This window comes from Tyto alba, unplaced genomic scaffold (assembly GCF_018691265.1).
Source record: "Tyto alba isolate M040663 unplaced genomic scaffold, T.alba_DEE_v4.0 Super-Scaffold_39, whole genome shotgun sequence".
Lineage (NCBI taxonomy): Eukaryota > Metazoa > Chordata > Aves > Strigiformes > Tytonidae > Tyto > Tyto alba.
In genome coordinates this window covers 7222933-7241719 of record NW_024881314.1, presented here as the reverse complement: position 1 = coordinate 7241719, position 18787 = coordinate 7222933, and the positions used below count along the sequence as shown (strand labels likewise).

The 18787-nt window shown below is 50.0% G+C and overlaps 2 protein-coding genes across 4 annotated transcripts in view; one reads left to right on the top strand and one right to left on the bottom strand.

Annotated features, from left to right (window-relative positions):
- Positions 1-18787, top strand: part of ACSF2 (acyl-CoA synthetase family member 2) — a 37448-nt gene that overhangs the window by 14360 nt on the left and 4301 nt on the right. For both annotated transcript variants that reach the window (XM_042802647.1, XM_009966151.3), the window contains exons 9-10: positions 468-559; positions 1657-1733. In XM_042802647.1, coding sequence (XP_042658581.1) covers positions 468-559; positions 1657-1733 — 169 coding nt within the window. The remainder of the gene's footprint in view (positions 1-467; positions 560-1656; positions 1734-18787) is intronic.
- Positions 2880-10819, bottom strand: CHAD (chondroadherin). 2 transcript variants are annotated; one of them, XM_009966150.3, is made up of 4 exons: positions 9955-10819; positions 6224-6387; positions 5878-6023; positions 2880-3870 (listed from the first exon to the last, which is right to left on the bottom strand). In XM_009966150.3, the coding sequence occupies exons 1-3, from the start codon at positions 10732-10734 to the stop codon at positions 5882-5884; spliced, it is 1086 nt and encodes a 361-aa protein (XP_009964452.3). In that variant the 5' UTR covers positions 10735-10819; the 3' UTR covers positions 2880-3870; positions 5878-5881. The 2 variants fall into 2 exon arrangements, with proteins under 2 accessions (XP_009964452.3, XP_009964451.3); XM_009966149.3 differs by having other exon boundaries at positions 2880-3867.

Below are 18787 nucleotides of genomic sequence, written 5' to 3'. Positions count from 1 at the left end.
CCTTCAGGTCACTGTAGGGCTTTGGCTGGAAAGCACAGTGGTGTCTTGGTTTGCTATGGCTGCTGTGTTTTTACACCTAACCGCCTTCCCTTCTTCTCCAAGTCCAGCTCTGCTGCTGAGATAGTTGCATTTCTAGCTTGTTCTTCACATGTAGCTTGTAAAACAATTGTGGCTGCATAACATGCGCATATATCTATATCTATCTATCTATCTATCTATCTATCTATCTATCTATCTATCTATCTATCTATATCTTTATACATACATATGTATACGTGCAATGATGAAGAGCATGTCTACTGTGCCTGACTCTGCGCTGCTGTTCCCCAGCCCTGCGTGGGATGGGATGGGATGGGGTGGGGTGGGGTGGGATGGGATGGGGTGGGGTGGGGTGGGGTGGGGTGCTGAGCTGGGGCTGCCTCTGGTTCCAGCTCTGCACCTTTGCCTTTTTTCTCCCCTTCCTGAAGATGCTCCTTTCTACACGGCACACCGACCATGTTTATAGACATGCTCTCCCAGCCAGACTTTGACTCCTATGACCTATCAAGTCTTCGGGGGGGTAAGTGACAGCTCAAATGGAAAAATCCCAAGAAACTGGATATTACTCGTTCCCTGCTAGGAGGCTGTATTAACCTTTGCAAGCAAATGACTCTTGTGGAGGGAAGAGTTTAGTTGCATGATCCTTGTTTCACTGTTAATTTAATGCTATGTTTCCTTTCCTTGGGGCTTCTTTCAAGAATTGTGTATTTTCAGGACTCTTCTTTCATCTTAAGGCAACCTAGGGAAGGACCTTTTTGTTTTATCTGCAAAGGAAGATGCAAGAGTAGCTGTTTTGCTCAACTCTCATCTCACCAGCCACCACCGTGTGGCAGCAGATGCTTTGTGTGCTTTAGCTGCTGTCCCAAAAGCAGAGCTACTCTGGGATTTCTCTGACCTAAAGTTTTATGCCTGTTTTTAAAGTCATTCACAGAAGCACTGGATAACGTGTACTGGGGCTCACTCTCTTGTCACAGACAACCTTGGAAACGGGGAGACCACTAGCCCTTTTGAGGCAGTAACAGCACAGAGAGAAGATGGTGCTGGAGCATAAAGAAACATTCAAGCAGATTACCTAATCATTTCTGCTATGTGAAAAATGATCCTGTCTCATCTTGTTCTCCAGCAAAACCTATATATTACCCCACTCTTTTGCTCTGTCATCCTAGGGTGAAACAGGTGAAAATGTGATCGTCCCTCTCCCAAAAGGGCTGCTCTGTGCAAGGCAGGAGGAAAGGTTTTCGGTTTTATGGTAGTGATGATCGATGGGAGTGTTTGTCCTGCTAAAAATCTGTGCCCCTTTCTGCTCTGAATCTTTCCTTTTTGGGAACTGCAGCTTGAACTGGGTTTGTGCTATAGAGTTTATTTTCCTAACGAGTGAACTCTGCCAACCCTTAATTCATTCAGGAAAACTGGCCTTGATGCAGCCTTTGCTTCTAGAATAACTAGGACCTGTATCCATAAAAATAGAAAGTGTTTTGACAGGAACCGGTGTATCCCAAAGGTCTTGCCAGCATTTAAATCTGGGTGTGCAGAACCTTCTGCGGGACTGACTCAGAGGACACTCCTGGGAATAAATAGATGGTTTCCAATACTGGCATCTTTTCCTCTTTCTTCCAGGAGTCATTGCAGGTTCCCCTGTTCCCCCTGAGATCATGAAGATGGTTATGACCAAGATGCACATGTCAGAGATGGTGGTAAGTTGTGGTTGCTGTGATTAGAGACACAAGTGGTGTTTGTCATGGTGAGACCCTGAGTTTGGGCAGCCCTGCACGGCGGTGGTACCTGGCGGTGCCGGAGGTGCTGGGGTCAGGCGTGATGGGACTGTGGGTGCAAGGCCAGGCTGAGTGAAGGTGTAGAGGGGCTGGGGGGAAGAAGGGGGATTCTGCCTGGTTGCTGATGTGGTGTCTGGGGAGGAAGCTTTGTGAGAAGAGAAGACGTTGCATTTAGTGTCATGAACTGAGCTTCTGCTGGTGCATTTCAAAGCTTTTATAAACCCTTCTGTTGCACATGCTGGAAGGATGAATGATTATGGAAGAGGCGTTGCTGGTTTGTGTCAGTGTGGGTGGGTGCACATGTTCATCTTGCTGTGGAGCTGTTGGGTTTCTTTCACTGTCCTGGGCTGCATGCAGATGTAAAACCCTGTCGCACGCTACTCGCTTGAGTCTGAACGTGGGAACGGCACTGTCCATGCGTGCAGCACCAGGCACTGCGTTGCCAGAAGGGCAGCACGTGTCGCTGCAGGCATGCTGCTGCTGCTCCATCGCGTGTCCCTGCACCCTTGGCCTGTGAGAGAGCAGGGGATAACTTCGGTGCCACGCTGCTTGCAAATGCTGAGGAAGCAGAGTGTTGTGGTGGATGAACACACGGGGCTGGGAGTCGGAGTAGGTGTGTTGTTGCTGGCAGACCCAGACTACACCAGCACCAGGATTTTACAGGGACAACCATGTACTCTGCTACGGATTAGGGGAGTTCAGGGCATCTGTGCTGGAGCTGTCTCAGAGGCCCCTGTTTTTTTTTTCCTGGATATGATGCTCTTAATCCTGAGCTGAAAACACCAGGGACAGCCTTGGTGCTGTTGGCCAGCCTCTGTCAAGTGATAGATGCCTATTTTTATAGTAGGCTTGAGTTTGGCCTCACAAAATATTTTCAGGCGTTACTGCAAATGCCCAGGATTCATCAGGTGTCACATGTTCCTGCTTTGTAGAAAGAGAAATAATAAAACCCTCCCAAACAGTTGCTCTGCCCCTAGGATAAAGAGGATTAAGCCTATATTTGTGCCACCAGTCTCATGTTACTTCTGATCCCTCAGCCCTCAGACAGACACAGGGAGACTTGTTGAATTGATCTTTGCAGCAAGAGCTTTATACAGAAGATGTACATAAGAAAATATACAATTTGATTTCTATATAGGAGACAGAGGAGTTTTCATCCTCTTAAAGGTCATTTACACTCAGTTACAGAGGAATAAATATACATATATTTATATATCTCTTTAGGATTAAAAAACACAGTTAAGTTGCAACTGTGGTATTGTAATAGCCGTGACAATAAACCACAGTCATCCCGGTGTCCTGCTAGGTCCTCTGGAGTATGGGCAGAGGGAAGAGGAGGGGTGCCCAAGCCAGGCTGCACGGTGCACGCCTTCTCCTCTCAGATGTACGTGCATCTTGGTAGGTCCCACAGAGTGGGAGGGAATCCAGTCTTCAGATGGTTCCAGTTTTGGGGTTTCCCAGTACTGGTTCACTTAAAGGGTTTCTGGCCAACCTAGGGAGATTGCTGCCTTTCGGCGTGAAAGGGCAGCTCGGTCTCAGGGCCGCCGGTTCTTGATCATTGCTTCACCTATCCCCCTCAGCCCTGGCCTGCAGGGATCCCCTCCGTGGGAAGGCAGAGGAGTCTCTTTGCATGGGTTGAGACCAATTTTCCTGATCAAGCAGCTGGGGGGGAGGGATGCTCCTACCTTCCCACTTGCTTCCACTCCACTGGAAGGGGAGAGACAGCGACCAACTGGTTGATCGGGGACGTTACGTTGTCTCTGGGAAAGATGACTGTGCTTTACCGGCAGGATCTAGGTTAGCTTGTCTTAGTATGGTCATGCATAGTTTAGGGTTTTTAAATGCCTCTTTTAAAATACATAGATGTCGGAAAAGATTGAAAAGGTGGATTCCATCCTGCGATCAGCAGAGAAGCGGGGATTCGGAGGAGGCTGGAGGTGTTCAGATATAACAGAAACGTTTCCTGACAGGTAGGAGAAGCTTAAGGAAGGACTCAGAAGTCAGTAGTTTTCTGATGGTTGAAGTGACCGGTCACCAGGACAGGCCATACCAGGGCCTGCTAGGGGAAAAAAAAAAAAACAAAAAGAGAGAAGGCCATGTGTTTAAGGGTATTTCTCAAGCAGATCAGTAGCCTTCTAGCATTTGTCTGTCTATTTTTACAGTGAGTGAATAAAGCCCATACTTGAAAGTGAAGAGTTAGGATTCAAGGTGCCATTATGAGTTCCCACAGTAGAGGAGATGGGTTAGTCCTGTCTCTGACCTCTTCTGCCATCTTGCTATGTGACTCTTGAGTATCTTACCCAAAGTGTTGTTGGTCAGTGAGCACTTGCTTTGTAAAGGAAGAAACCCAAGAGCAAAATTTTCAAGAATAGAGAATTATTTTGGTGATCCAGTTCTGAAAATCCAGGGCAGGTAGATTTTTAGAAACTTCCGAGCAGCTTTTCATCTGAAATGTGGTCAGTGACCCAAGTCACTGGTCATCCCTGAAATAGAGACCCGCACAGCTGACATCTGAGAAAGCTGCCTGGCTTTCAAGCGGTACATGATGGAGTCAGAGGTACACTGGAGTGTGTTTGTCACTGACACCTGAAGGTATCTGCAAGACTGAAATAAATAGTTTTTTATTTCATTAACACCTGTAAACCTGTTTGAGAGAACTGGATGGAAGGTACTATAGAAAAACCAGGTATTGTTGTCATGGTTTTCTTACTCTCATCATGGAGGAGTGAACTGGAATTGGGTTCAGGCAGGGAGAGAAGAAGGGTAAGAAGGGCCAGACCTGTAAATAAAATACATTTAAGTATTGTGGTTTAGAAAGCTGAAGTTTTTCCATCCTTAGAGCAGAACTTTACCCGCCCTATATGGAACGACTGGTATTTCCATCTCTAATCCATAAAACCTCTGGCACTGGAAGAGAAATAACCACTTTAGGAAGGTGCAGAGCAGCTGGCATCATCCCTGAATTTTTGGTCATAAATTTACTTTCTCTATCCTGTTATGCATATCCTTGGTGAACTGGGGACCAAATGGTCATGGCTGGGCATCGGGCTTCTGCCTCATCCATGCTGTTATGGAAGGGCACAGTGACAACCCTTGTTCATACAGTACTGTGTGGGGTCACTGCACTTTACTTAACAAATGAGCAAAGGTCCCTTTCCCAAGAGCTTACAAATTTGCAGGCTCATCCAAAGTCCTTTGGAATCCATACAAGCTCCAGACCTATTCCTGGGATGGGGAAAAGTAAAATGCTTGGGATGGAGTGATGACAGTTGTGGCTTTTTTGCTACTCTTTGTGCTGAATTTAATACTCTTGGTAGTTTCCAGTTGTGGAAGGTGTTTTTGTGATAGGTTTTCACGGCTGGTGTTTGGATTGCTAGATGTCAACAAGCTCAAGGGAAATCCAGCCCTGTCTCTGAATCACCTTTTGGCCCAGAATGCTTTATTCAAAGAATATTTGCTGTCTCGAACCTCCCTCTTCTGGCGCACTCATTTGAAGGCATAAGCCTTTGTTTTTAGGTATCTGAGTGTCTTGGATGGGAATTGTTGCTGAAAGGCAGGTGCTGGACCGAGAACTGTTCCTTATGGAAGACATCTATTTTCATATGGGCTGGGGAGCCTAGCGCCTCACTTCCCAGCAATGTCCTGAACCAGATTTCAAACCATTCCCAGAGGACCTTTACTAGGGCAAAAGGCTGAGCATCTCCAGTCAGTTAGAAAAGTGAAGTGTGTGTGATCCCAGCTCAGGGTAGGAGCGGGATAAGTCCACCCTTGTTCTGATGCTTAATTGCATGTTTCACCCCTACTTACTGCCCCAGGCCTGTCTTTAGCCCCACTTTTTTACAGGGTTGACTCCATCCATGACGCTCCAGGCAGATTCTCTGCTCTGGGAGACCACGGAGCTCAGATTGCCATGAGATGGAGCAGCTCTGAGCAGAGGCGTCGGTGGGTGAACGAATGAGCTGCTTTGAGCCAAACCCTAGCGTCACTGAAGTCAGAGATGGAAGTCCCCGTACCTTCGGTGGCATCAGGGTTTGCTGTAGGTCTGACTAAAAGCGAACAATCTTACGTGTTTAATGGCGGCTTCCCTTCTTGGACCTCTTGGTGGGGAGTTTGCAGGTGCGGAGGGCCGGGGTGTCTCTGATGGACTGTCCCCGGTACTGCGCGGGCGTCGAGCAGGTCTCCTCGGTGCGGGTGCGATTGCCCTTCAGCCACCTGGGACACAGGGAGGAACACTGGGGGCTTACAGGAGGCACAAACCACCGTGGGCATCACTCACGCCACGAGTGGAGCGGGCAGGCTGGGGAGGGAGCTGCTGAGCATACGTGCAGCCTCCTCCTGCCTGGCACAGCTCGGGGGGACCCCCAGGGAGAGCCCAGGGAATGCGGAGAGGGAAAGGGGACGAGGAGCCGTACTTGCGGAGGTGTGCTAGCTGGCAGTTGCAGTGCCAGGCGTTTCGGGAGAGCGTCAGCGTCTCCATTTTGTCGAAGGGGAAGTTGCGGGGCAGCTGGGTGAGCCGGTTGTTCTCCAGGTGAGCAGTCTTCAGCGCGGTCACGCCGGCGAACGCGTTGTCTGCAAACTAAAACACAAAGATTTCTGGTGAGGAACACTGAATTAGGGAAGGGGACTACAAGCCCGAGTGCCTCTGTTCAAGGCTTTTAGTGGCATAAGCACGGAAAGAGCAGGAAAAGGAGCAGCAGGGGCGGTTCCTAGCTCACTGGAAGCTGTAGACACCTAAGAGAAGTGTCAGGCTGGTGGACTGATGGGTGATGGAGTCTCTTCCCTGAAGAGAGTTACATCCCAAATCCATGTGGGATTGTCTTTGCAGCCACATCCCTAAATAAAGTGAAGTCTGGCAGCCCTCTTTATTTTTGAGCCATACTTCTCTGTTCTAAATGCAGATATTTTCTGGGTGTATTTTTTTCCAAGGCTGGAAATCCTCCCAGCGCCTGTTGCCTTGCTTGTCCTGGAATGGCTGAAGGAGGGAGTGTTTGTGGCGTCTGAAGGGGCTGTAGACTTTGGCAGTGCCCGGGGGCTCCGAGTGGAAAGTTACACTTGGCATCTGAGCAGTGTAGAAATAGAGGCAGGTTTCCAGCACCTCATCCTCCTCCATTTTTTTTCTCATTTCCAATGAGTTGTTTGCAAGGGATGCTGTAAGATTTGTCTTTTCTCAATTAACAGGCAGGCTTTGAGGGAGAGAGCCTCCCTTGAAAAAAGCTGCCAAAGAGAGGAGAGAGGCTGTAAACCCATTCCTGCAGCCCTCTCCTCTCTTCCTTGAGACCTCATCCCTGGATTTTCTCAGCCCATGGTTACTCGGGTTGGAAAGCTTCTTCAAGAAAGCAAACCCCTCAACACAAACTTCCTTGGTGGTGATGAATTGGAGAGGGGGTCATTGACAAAACACAAAGCCTCTCTTGGCTATGACAAACCATTACTCTCCTGTCTCAAAGCAGGGGAAAGCTTTCTCAGGAGGGGTGGAGAGGAGGTCTAGGTCTAGGTCTACCTAGGTCTAGCAGAACCACCCCCAGTCAAGGACCTGTGCTCCCATTTCTGGCCCGAAGCTCACATTCAGACAGGACCATCAGGGTGTGTTCAAGCTCTGTAAACTGAAAAGCTTGACAAAGGAAATGCACTATTTTAAGCTATGAACTTTTGTCATCTTCCAAATTAAGTCATTTTGGATAGGATTAGAGCTTAGCTAAGAGACTCCCAGAGTCCTGTAGCTGTTGGACGGTTGGCGGTGCTGGCCTCTGTGGTCCAAAACTGAGCTGACCTTGGTAGGTTTTATTGTGCTGATAGAGGAGCTGCTCAGAGAGATGCTGGCATGCTGTGCAGCGGGGAGGTAGCCTGGCCACGTTCTGGTTTGGACAGTGGTGTGTACTGTCTCAGCTGCTCATTCCTCTTCCAGCCCCATGAGAAGAGTTCACATCTGCTGGTAACAGCTGCTGCGCTGCCTGCCAGAGCGTGCGTTTGTAAAGAGATGCGTTTTCCCCTTATTTAAATGGAAGATCGCTGCTGTACTTTATTTTGCAATAAATATGCAGAGATTGGGTGTACATGAAGATTCCAAGATCTGCATTGACTGGTTTCGTGTTGAGGTACGTGGTGGGTCCTGGCCTGTGCGACGCTGCCCTGGAGGTGACTGGTGTGGGTCCGTGATGCTGGTGGGGAAGGGGAGCTCAGTCCTGGAGGGCTGAGGGCTTTCCTTATTCTGCTCAAGTGCAATACAGGCCAGGATAGCTTCGTGTGGAGGGTTTTGCACTCGATCAGCTTTAAAATCTTGCAGCCACACAGGGAACAATGAAGGACAGTGTTTTTGTGAAGGAGAAAGAGCTGCAGTCAAGATGCCAGCGGCATTTAAAGTATTTGGTAGTGATTTCCTGGGTCATGAAGCCTCTGTGATTAGATGTCTCCTAACAGTGCAAAGTTCCCGCATGGGCCGTTTGGATACGAGGCCTTTGAGGATTTGAAGAGAAAACTCTGAACTGGGATGGGAGCTTTTGTTTTCCTCAAAAAGAATGCAAGCCCTAAAGCTGCAGAAGCCACCAGTGTTAGTGTTGATCCTGTAAACTGGTGTCTTATTGGGTTGTTGGGGAGGAAAGGAGGCATCTGGCTGCAGAAGAGCCTTTAGAGGTCCTGCCCACAGGTGGTCACTGAAAAGAAGAAAGTATTTTTTTGTTGGCTAGAATTTTTAACCCTTGCTTTTCGGCCAATCCAAGAACAATTAATTCCCCGGAGCACCCCAGCAGCATGGGTTAGTCCAATTTCTTCAACATATAACTTGGGACTCTTGATGTCTCTACAGCTGGTACAACATGTGAGCTGTAATTTTTGGCTTGAGCATGATGAAAGTGCCTTAAAACTGAGCCTGCAAAAGTTAGCATGTCTAAGGTCTTGCCTAGGGAGGTCAGTAGATTGTTTTCAAATGTTTGAGTTTGCTTACTCCCATCCTGGACAAGCTGTAATTCCAGTTTTTGAGCATTTTGGGATGCTATATCCCCTTGAAAACTCTCTGCTGTGCTCTTCCTGGTAGCTTTCAGGTGATCTGTTCATACCTGTGAGGCCCTCTGAGTTGCTCTTTGTTGCTAAGAAATCCTCTTTTTCATCACATCTTCCTGCATGTGGTGGGTGTTGCTTTGCCATGAAGTCCTAGCCTGCCTTACCTGGATGCCCTTTGTCTTTGGGCTTCCTGGCAAAACACCATCCCAGGGAGAACTGTTCTGCTCCGCCTGCAGCACCCTCCCTTTCCAGACATGTGGGGTGCACCTAGGACATCAGGCTGTAGCAGGGTGCTGCTGCTCTTGCACTGTGCTTGTTCCTGTTCTTGCACCACCTCGTATTTCAGAGGTCCTAATGCTAGTATTCCCTGACTGTGATGCTCCTGCCTATGGATCATGCCTTCTAAAGGAAAAAGAAGGGGGTTGTTCTGCCATTTGGGATGTCTGAATGTCCTTCCTCCTCTCCAGTGAACAGGGCGCCTTTGTAAGATGCTGTGAGAGTTCCTCCTGGGAGAGCATCAATAAACAAACTTTTCTTTATAATATGTAAAGCTGGGAGGCATGGGGGGGAGGTGAAGGTGAAGGTCTGTATGCCTACCTGTCTGCAAGGCGTGGGTGGGGAACCGCTGCTATTCGTAGCCCCTCCTGAGGAGTCTCCCCATCCCAACCCACAACAGGTACCCAGGCTGAACGAAGGAGGCAGAGCAGTTCAGCTCTGCAAGGCAGCAGTGCCCTTCACTCCCTTGAGTACGAGGCAGGTGCTTGCCTCACATCCCATGCCCCGTGCCTGGGATGATGGGAGGTTGCTGATTGTCCTGGAGCATCCCAAATACCTTTCTCAATGTCTGGTGTCACCTCCAGCTTGGGAGGGAATGTGCTGCCTTTCCATGGAGTTTGATCAGCTCCAGATAACTTGGTTTTGCATAAAATAACTCAACAAAAGGGTGGAGTACTCTCTCTCATCCCTCACTTGAGCCATGTCAGAAGTGTTGTCAGCTGGCCAGTGCCTCTCTGTCTGCAGAGCCTGCAGGCCTGCATCTCCCTTCTTGTCTGCAAGGGAGAGACAGCAAACCGAGGGCTTTGTAAAGGAGAAGAAAATCAAACCCCATGCTTCTTATCCAAAGCAAATGGAAAGAGAAAGGACTCACCTTCTTCAGTTTCATGTTGTCCAGGTTGAGTGTCTGCAGGTATCGCCCAAAGGACTGGAAGGCATTGTCAGGGATGACCTCAATTGGGTTATGAGAAAGCTTCAGTTCCTCCAGCACTCTCAGCTTACTCATTGCATTCACAGGATAGCTGCTGAGCTGGTTCTTGTCCAGGTGGAGGACAGCGAGGTTTTCTACGTCCTCCAGGGCCCCAGGCAGGAGGTTGGTGAGGGAGTTGTCAGAGAGGAAGAGCCAGCGCAGGTCTTTAGCCCCATTGAAGACTCCTGGTTTCAACTCCCGGATTTTATTGCTGCCTAAGTGCAGGATGAAGAGGTTGACAAGAGGGGAGAGGAGCCCTTTGGGTAGGTCTGGGATCTTGTTCTGGTCCAGGTACAGGTAGGTGAGCTCAGAGAGGTCATCAAAGGCTCCTGGCTTTATGACACTGATCTGGTTGTCGGTGAGATAGAGGTAGACCAGGCTCTTGAGCCCCCGGAAAGCTCCAGTTGAGATCTCCTTGATCCGTGAGCTCTGGAGGTGCAGGGACACCAGCTTTTTCATGTCACGGAAGCCGTTGGTCGGCAGGACGGGGAAGTTGTTCTTCTGCAGGTTGAGAAGCCGTGTTTGCTCAGGCACCTTGGGGATCTTCTGCAGCCCCGCATTGTCGCAGATGACGTGCTGCAGGTCTCCCCCGTGGCAGTGGCAGCTCGGGGGACATGGCTGCACAGTGGGGGCAAGACATGCCAGTAGGCTGAGGACACTGAGTAAGAAGCCTGACCGATTCATGGTCAGATCTGGATATTAGTGTGGTGGGAAGAGGAGCAGGAGGAGGAGGAGGAGGGAGATGGGTGGGAGAGAGAGAGTAACTGGGTTTGCAGCATGCTGAACACAGCCCTATTTATAATGTTATTAAAAAGCAAAATCCCTTCCCACAAACCGCAGGCAGCAGCCAGTTGGAAGCAACTGGCTTTGGGAACTTACTGTGAGCTTAACCCCTTGGCACCAGGCAGAGGAGTGTCCACAGCCCTGCCTGGCCTCGCTGCTGAAATGACTGCAGAGGTAGTTTTCCTCTCTTCAACAGGGAGACAAATGGTTAGGAAGAACAAACACAGACCTGCTCTGTGGGGAACCTCTCCGGTCCCTGCTGAGCTGAGCAGGGCCCAGATTCGTGAGTGGGGGGAAAAACAACCTGTTTCAATTGAGCGGCATAGCAAGGAGCACTGCTGTGCTCTGCAGCCACCTCGTGCAGAAGCTTTCAACGGGCTTCTGGTCTGTAGGTTCCCCAAACCTCAGCTGGTTTGGGGAGAAGCACCTTGTCCTGTTATCACAGAGGAAAGTTTGGGGGGGAGTCTTGTCTTGCTGATTTCAGAAGAGTTTGCCTGAGCAGGGATGGGAGAAGATGGGAGTGATACGGGTTCATGCCAAAGGCCAACACTGCTGTAGTTGCTCTTGCAATGCAACGTTTTGGTTGAAGACTTCCCGAGCTAGACTGCACCTAGGAGGTGACCACAAAAGGGAGAGCAAAGACAGTCTTAATTTCTGCTGCATCTCTTCCTATGAGCAGTTGAGTGTGACACATCCATGGTCATGTCACACACAGGAGACCTGTGTGAGGGTTTGTTTTTTTTTTCTCAGCGCGTGGCACTGTGGAGCAGTGGCTGCTGCCTTCCAACAATGGACAGGGCAGTGACAGAGCCTGTGGGGAAGCAGTGGGGCACAGGCTGGTGGGTATGAAATGCTGGACAGTGGTGCCCTGCTGTGTGCCCGGCTCGGATGAGATGGATGGCAATGCCTGCAGCGCTTGAGACAAGGCTGTGGACAGGGAAAGCTGTGGGCATTGGTAAAAGGCTGGGGAGGTAGCAGAGCAAGGAAATCACTGCTGGAGCTGGGACTAGGGTCTGCCTTGGCTCCTGTCTTGGAGTGGCAGTGGCAAAGGTGAGTTAACAACACAAGGGATGTCCTTTGCTCTCCCAACAGAGAAGGCTAAAGCAAAGCGGTTAAAAACCCCAGCGCCTGCTTCTGTGTGTGTGAAGAAAGAGATCCAGGGGTTGTGGGGTGGGGTTTGGAAGTGGAACATTTTGAACTGATTTCCAGCCAGTTCCTGGCTGCAGCAAACAGCTGAGAGCCGAGCACATAACTGTGAGCTTGTTGAGATTTCTGCTCCTGAGGCTGGCTGCAGAGCCCCAGCGGAGCTTTTGCAGAGACGAGACAGGCTCAAGAAAGGGAGGAAATCCAAGGGCTGACTTAGGACACAGACTGGCTTATTCACTGAGATTTCTGTGTTTTTCCATTGTTGCAACGAGGAATTAGCCAGCAGCGCCGAGCATGCTCTGGACGGTGTTATGCAAACTGCCTGGCAGCCCGTGCTCTGGTCAGCAGCTGTCAGTCTGAACGGTGTTTTCATTGCGTGACTAATTGGGGGGAGAAAAGGGGCTTCTGGGGTGTGAATGTAGGTTCTGGTGAGCCTGCAGGGCAGATGAGGTTGGCCGAATGATGGTGTAACGTGGGACCTCAGTGCAAACCAGGCCGTGCCGGGCTTCCGAGGTTTGTCAGCCCGGAGGTGCAGCGCCGTGCTGCCGAGCAGCTGCGGGCTCGCCACGCACCTCAGCACCACAGGGGCTTCTCCTGCCTCCGCTCCGGAAAGATGCTCGGACCGTAGGAGCTCCAGGCTCCCGCTGGAGGGACCTCCTGCAGCATTCACCACTCGAGATACTGTACAATTTAAAACTCTTTAAACAAAACAATGGAATTTTTGCTTATGCCTGATGAAGTAGGCACCGCAATGATCACGCGCATGCTTTGATCTCTGGAGTAGCTCTTTGAGTATCTTGGTCAGGATCTTTGAGACAGTGAAAGAGTAGTAGAGAGAAGAACCCTCCATGTTTTCTTCCTTTGCCTCTCCAGGTTGATCAGGACTGAGAGTGACTCTTAAGTGTGTGCTGCTTATAAAGCTCAGACAGGGAGCTGGGTGAATGATTGGAAAAGAAAAAAACATCATCTCTAAAGCATCAGCTTCTGTCCACTGATTGATTCTTTTATTTTTTTTTTCTCTGAGCAAATTCAACCACCTTAGTCTTACTTGTAATCATTTGATGAACAATTTCTGCAGTCATCTACCAGCTATACTGTGCAAGAGCAACTGATGGGTGAGATTTAAAATCCAGACTGTTTCTGCTGGACACTGAAGTTAGGTAGCGTATCTGTGCTCCCTCCCTGAATGCAGCTGATGTCTGATATTTGGTTTTCCCATCCCCTTGCAAAAAACTACCAGCTAACAGCTTAACACTTCTGCGGAGATTTCTGCCAGTGTGGGTCAGATTGAAGCAAAAAGCTGGAGAGGGCCTTGCAAACTCCATCCATAAATACATCTCACTCGTGTATTTCTGGAACAAGACCCTTTTCAGAGGTTAAACTGCCCAAACCTCAAACCATCATCTCTTCTTTCTTCCTCTGAGGATAAATTTTCCTTTCTTCCACCCTTTATCTGTTTGCTGGCTGAGTCTGCAGATGCTGAGGGACAGGGACACTCCCTCCCTGCAGGGATGTTTGTGCTGTGGCTGTGGACACAAGTAAGACCCGTAGCTTCCTCGTGAAGATGCTGTGATGTAGCTGCCACGATGCTGGTGCAAGGTGGGAAGCTGTCCCTACCCCGAGGGCTCCCTGCCAGCCCGGTTCCTGCAGCAAAGGTTAGGTGGATGCCAGGTTATTTTTGGTCCCGCGGTGGGGTGGCAGCAGGGCAGTGCTACTGGGGGAAAGGCGTCTGCTTCTCGGCTCCATTTCTCCAGGCACAAGTATTGAATAAAAGGAAGTTCTTTCCCCTAATGTTTTTTGATTTCCATGCCTCGGTGAGCACATTCCTGTGGCGGGAGCCGGTTGGCATCTGCCACAGCTGGCACCTCGCTGCAGGGCTCCTGGTGGTTTGTGTTTTGAGCTGCTCGCTGGCAGGGTCTGGTCTTCCCACACTGGGTTTTGCAGCCCTCAACTGGCCAGCAAGCCTCCAGCGATCCTCAAAAGCTTGCCGGGGTCCTGCTCATGGGTGGCTCGCAGTCTGGGGGTGACAATGGCAGCAGTGTCGGTGTTCCCTGTGCCGCGGTGGGACACCACAGGGAGCTGGGTCCCCTCCAGCCCCCGACCTCACAGGTCCCCCAGGACCAGCACTTCTAGGACATCGCAGAAGAGGCAGAGTTATCCTGCCATCCTGTCTTTCTTAATTGATTAACAGTTCTGCAAACATTCCCGGTGCCTGGTAATTGGCAGATGCTGAACTCCCCTCCTCTCCTTCTTGGAGGTGTTGTGGGCTAAACAAATAAATACAGTTGTTGAAACAGAATAAATATAGATTAGGGGTGTTTCTTTGGTGCTGCAGGTCAGAGCTGTTTTGATACAACGTTGGGGATGGTCTTTTCCATGTTTAATCTTTGTTAGTACTGACACTTCTGGCATATCAAGACAGCTACATGTGTGTTACTCCATGTCAAAATATTCCATTGCTTGCTTCAGCCTGATTCTGTAGCTTTTAAGAGGATCCAGAACTAGTCCTGTATGTCAGTGCATGCTAGCAACCACCTGCTTGAAGTGGCACCAGCATAGCTGGCCTTGGGGTCCAGGCTGGAGGCAAGGGCTGGCGCAGCTTGGGGAGGTGCCCTGGGGTGCACAAGCTGTCCCAGGGAGTTGTCTCAGACATGGAGCACCCTCCAGGCAGCGTTTGAGGACCCCTGGGTGGGTGGGAATGGGGAACCTCAGAGGGTCTCCAGGGTCTCCCCTCTCCCAGGCAGTACCTGAGAAATCCCTGACTTTCGGTGGTGTGCAGGCGACAGCAGCACCCGGGGTTCCGAGTTCAGACCCGAGTTATCATTTCTATTTAATGTGCTTAAAGGGTGCCCTTTGCTGTGGTGTGGGGACCCAGGCTGCTTGTGGAGCCAGAGGAGGTGGTGGTGGGTGCATCTCCTTCCTTCTGATGGCTTTCTTCCACTGTAGCATGGCCTCCACCCATTGATGTGCTGCCAGTTTGGCTCCCCGTTGATGTCCACTCACTCTTCCCTTCTGTCTGATCCCAGCAGCTGCTGCATGATGCTCTTGGCCCCTCCTGTGAAGCTCACCCAGCCCTTGCTGCCTCTCTCCAGCCCTGCTGTGTCCACCCTGTGGGGCACTGGGCATCCCCCAGCAGCTCACCACTCTGACCAGGGCCACTGTCCCCTCTGCAGCTCTTGCAGGCTCTGAATATATTCCCTTGCAGAACACAACCAATCCCTGCAAGACTTCTGACTTTCCCAAATGCTTCCCAGCCAGGAATCCCCTCATCTCCAAAATGGAAAATCGGCTCCACTCGGAGACAACTTCCCTGCTTGTCCTTGTCCAAAGTGAGACCTCCCTGTCCCATCCCACCTCATTTTTGGGGAGAACCTGATGAGTACGTGATTTCAGTAGCTGCAGAAGCTATGGGAGTGTGCTGTGAGAATATTTAAAACACAGCATGGAAGCAAGAAGATCCTGGGCTACCAGCCATGTCTTCCGTGAGGGCTGAGCTCACCAAATCCATGGAAATTTTACCTTTGCCTCTAGGTTTTTGCTGAGTTTCCTCCTCCAGCAGCTTTGAGCATTCAGATACCCCCAAACCAGTGGTTTTTCACCCTTGCAAGACTCTGTTTCTGCATGTTTCCTCGCACTTTTCCTTTTAATTCCACTTTTTCTAGTTGCATTGGCACCCAGCAACAGGGAGGATGGAGTTAATTACATACCAAATACCTTTTATGAATCTGTGGATAAACCAATAAGCAACTGCACATGCCATTGCTGGTTGCCACTAGGCAGTGCTTCTGACATGCTGGCAGAACTGGGGAAATACTTGCAAGCCTCAAGGCTTCTGCTCAGCCTGGAAAGAAGAGAGGCAGCTTTAACTCCAGACCACGAGGAGCAGTTTGTCCTGGCTGTACGATAACAGGAGGTTAATTTTCAGCAGCAGTCCTCTGGCCGGGGCAAACTGGGTTGCCATTTTTGCAGTGGTCTCCTCCTGAGGCAAAGCCATTGCATGCTACAATACAAAGACGGTGCTTTGGGCACCTGGTATTTTGGGGAACTTTTTAAGCCCCATCCAAACTGGGACTGTCTGTCAGCTCTCCAGCTGGGGAGAAATGCCAACAGGGTGGCCACCCTTGGAGGTTTGTCCTACAAGACCTGCTTGTTTGTGTCGTGACGTTTTTGACACAAAGATGGTACTGTTGCTGGGGAAGGAAATGAAATCTCAGTGTGACATAGGCTGGATGTGATCAAAAGCTGTTTTTTGCAGCAGCAAAGCTGACCTGAAGGTTCGGGAATATTCCAGTAGAATTTGGGATAGTGGGACAGCTCCAAAGCAAGGAGACGTGTCCCAGGAGGACAGCAAAATTCAGGGTGATCTTGGCAGTGAGCAGCTGAGTGGGGAAAGATCGGTGCTCAGTTGAGAACAATTTGGAGCTGGCTGTAAAGGGAAGGGCTGGGGTTGACTTTAGCGGAGATATCTGAGGCAGACAACACACTCAGCACGGGTTTAGGGATAATTAGATCCATCCGACATCTTGCACTGAGAGGGGTTCAAAGGGCCTCTCAGAGGTCCCTTAGCACATCTCTTGGTTTGCCAGTCTGCTTTCTGTTGTTCATTACGCCCTCTTTGAAGTCTGAAAATCCCTATTATTTCATGGTCAATTTGCTTCTTTCTTCCGAGGCCAATATTGTCTTCAGCAAAGCTCAATTTCTGTAGGTTTTAGTTTGGTGGTTCAAGCCCTGCCATCATCCTCCAGCGTGGCATAACCAGGGGGTGGTGACGAGGGACCTGAAGATCCTCCCTGAGCATTGTTCAGGTCTGGGGGGGGCTTCCTCCAAGGACTTCATGTCCCCCTGCAACCCTAACCTTCTCCTCCAGTCCCACCCAGTATAACCCCACTTGGGGTACTAGTGGTACTGAAACCAGCCTTTTCATTTCAGCCTTTCAGCAGCAGTTGAATGCGGAGGGAAGTGGGTGTTTTTATTGCCACTGAACGCTGGGGAAAAATGAGGAGCAGAGAGATGATGTGACTCATTCCAAGTTATGCAGTAAATAAGCGGCACAGCTGGGAAAAACCCAGGGTCTTCAGAGTCCCCGCTCTCCCCACCAGATCAGTCTGCCTCCCAAATGTTTACTAAAGAGACTGGAGTCTGATTGTTTTTACTTTATTTTTAATTTTAAGACGCTTCCTTCTTCAGGCTGTTTTGCCTATTCCGCAGTGGCCAGTGTTTAAACAGCACTAGCAGGAAATGTTTTTGAAATGTGCTTTAAAAAACACAGTTCTGCTAAGATGTTCTTTTTATTCCCAGTTTAGACAGAGGCTCAGGATTCACAAAGAATGAATCTCTTGTCAGTAGGAGTAAGTTCATCAGCAGTTTGTTTTGGAGCTGTCCTTGTCATTGCTGAAGGCAGGACCAATCTGTGTGCTGGGTTTTGGGGTGTCACTTGTGGTCCTCACAGTAAAAAAGGGCTTTACAGTCAATTATATTCTGTACTCTCTTAGCTCCTCTCAAAGACAAGGGTCCAAGCTGGACTCCTTGCCTCCGAAAAGCTTTGCTTTGACACTAGATATAGCTCCAGTGGAAATTATGGAGCTGATGCAGAAATTATTGGGTGAGGTTTTCTGGACCGAATTATATCAGATGACAAGGCTAGAGGATGCTAAGTGTCCCTTTGGGTCTTGAAAACTATGAATCTTTGTGAATATCTCCAAGCTTAAATTGGTATATGGGGTTTTGTGGAAGCATTGTTTCGTCTCGTGCACCATGAGCCGTGGCTGGGCTGGGACGATGGAGCTGTTGGAGGATGCTCCACGTGTCGGATGAGGGTCGGAAAGGACAGCGGTGCTGGTGCGAGGGCTTGCTCCAGTCACTTCCTCGGTCTTGGGTGTGGGGAAAACACTATCCCAAGAGAGAAATGCTATCTTGGAACGGTCAGGAGCAACATCAGGGTGTCTGGCTGTGGAAGGCAGCGAGTGGGCAGCAGACTGAAGGCGGGAGGTTCAGACCCGCGTTGCTATCTGGAAGGCCATTACTGAGGGTGTGAGGGTGTTTATGGGGACAAGCCGCCAGCCAAGGCACGGACAGCTGGTGCTCGGGGTACACGGCACGCTGCCAGGCATCTGGAAGAGCCTGGTGAGCTGCAGCACCCGCAGCATGGCCCTGCCAGGGAGCTGCCTGCTGCTGTGTCCAATTAAACGGCTGGAGCGACCCGGAGAGGCAGAAGGGGTTGACTCAGGGCTTGGCTGAAATCCTGGGACCGACATTGCAATCCATCCAGCAGGGTAAAACAAAAAAACAAAGGCGCTGGGATTTTTAATAAGTGTTTAAGATCTTGGATTTGTGTCTCGTCAGTCATTTGATCCAGCCACAGGGCTCGTATTAGTGGGTGGGAGAGAAATCCTGTCTGAGCATTAGACGCTGTAGGTTTCCACCCTGGCTGGGAAGCTATCATTGCGTCTGGTAGGAGAAGCCTATTTACAGTTGCTCCCTGTGGGTTGCCAGGCTCCTAGCAGAGCAGTTCACACCAGATGGTCCCTGCGGCATCCTGGAGATGATCTCCTCCAGATTCCTGGCGAAGAGGAGGTTCCTGCAAATCTCCAGCTTGGATTCACGCTGGCCTCAGCGTAGTCAAACGAGAGCATCGGCCGTTACGACAGACTGTGCCCAACGTGAGATCCTTCAGCAGCCCCGAGCAGCAGAAAGCACCAAGCGCTCCCACCAGTGTTACATGTAGCTCGTTCAGGATATATACATGTTTTTTCAGGATGCCTCATCATAGCCCTTTGCAAAGTCTCTCGTTAATTTTGGGTGCAGTGCA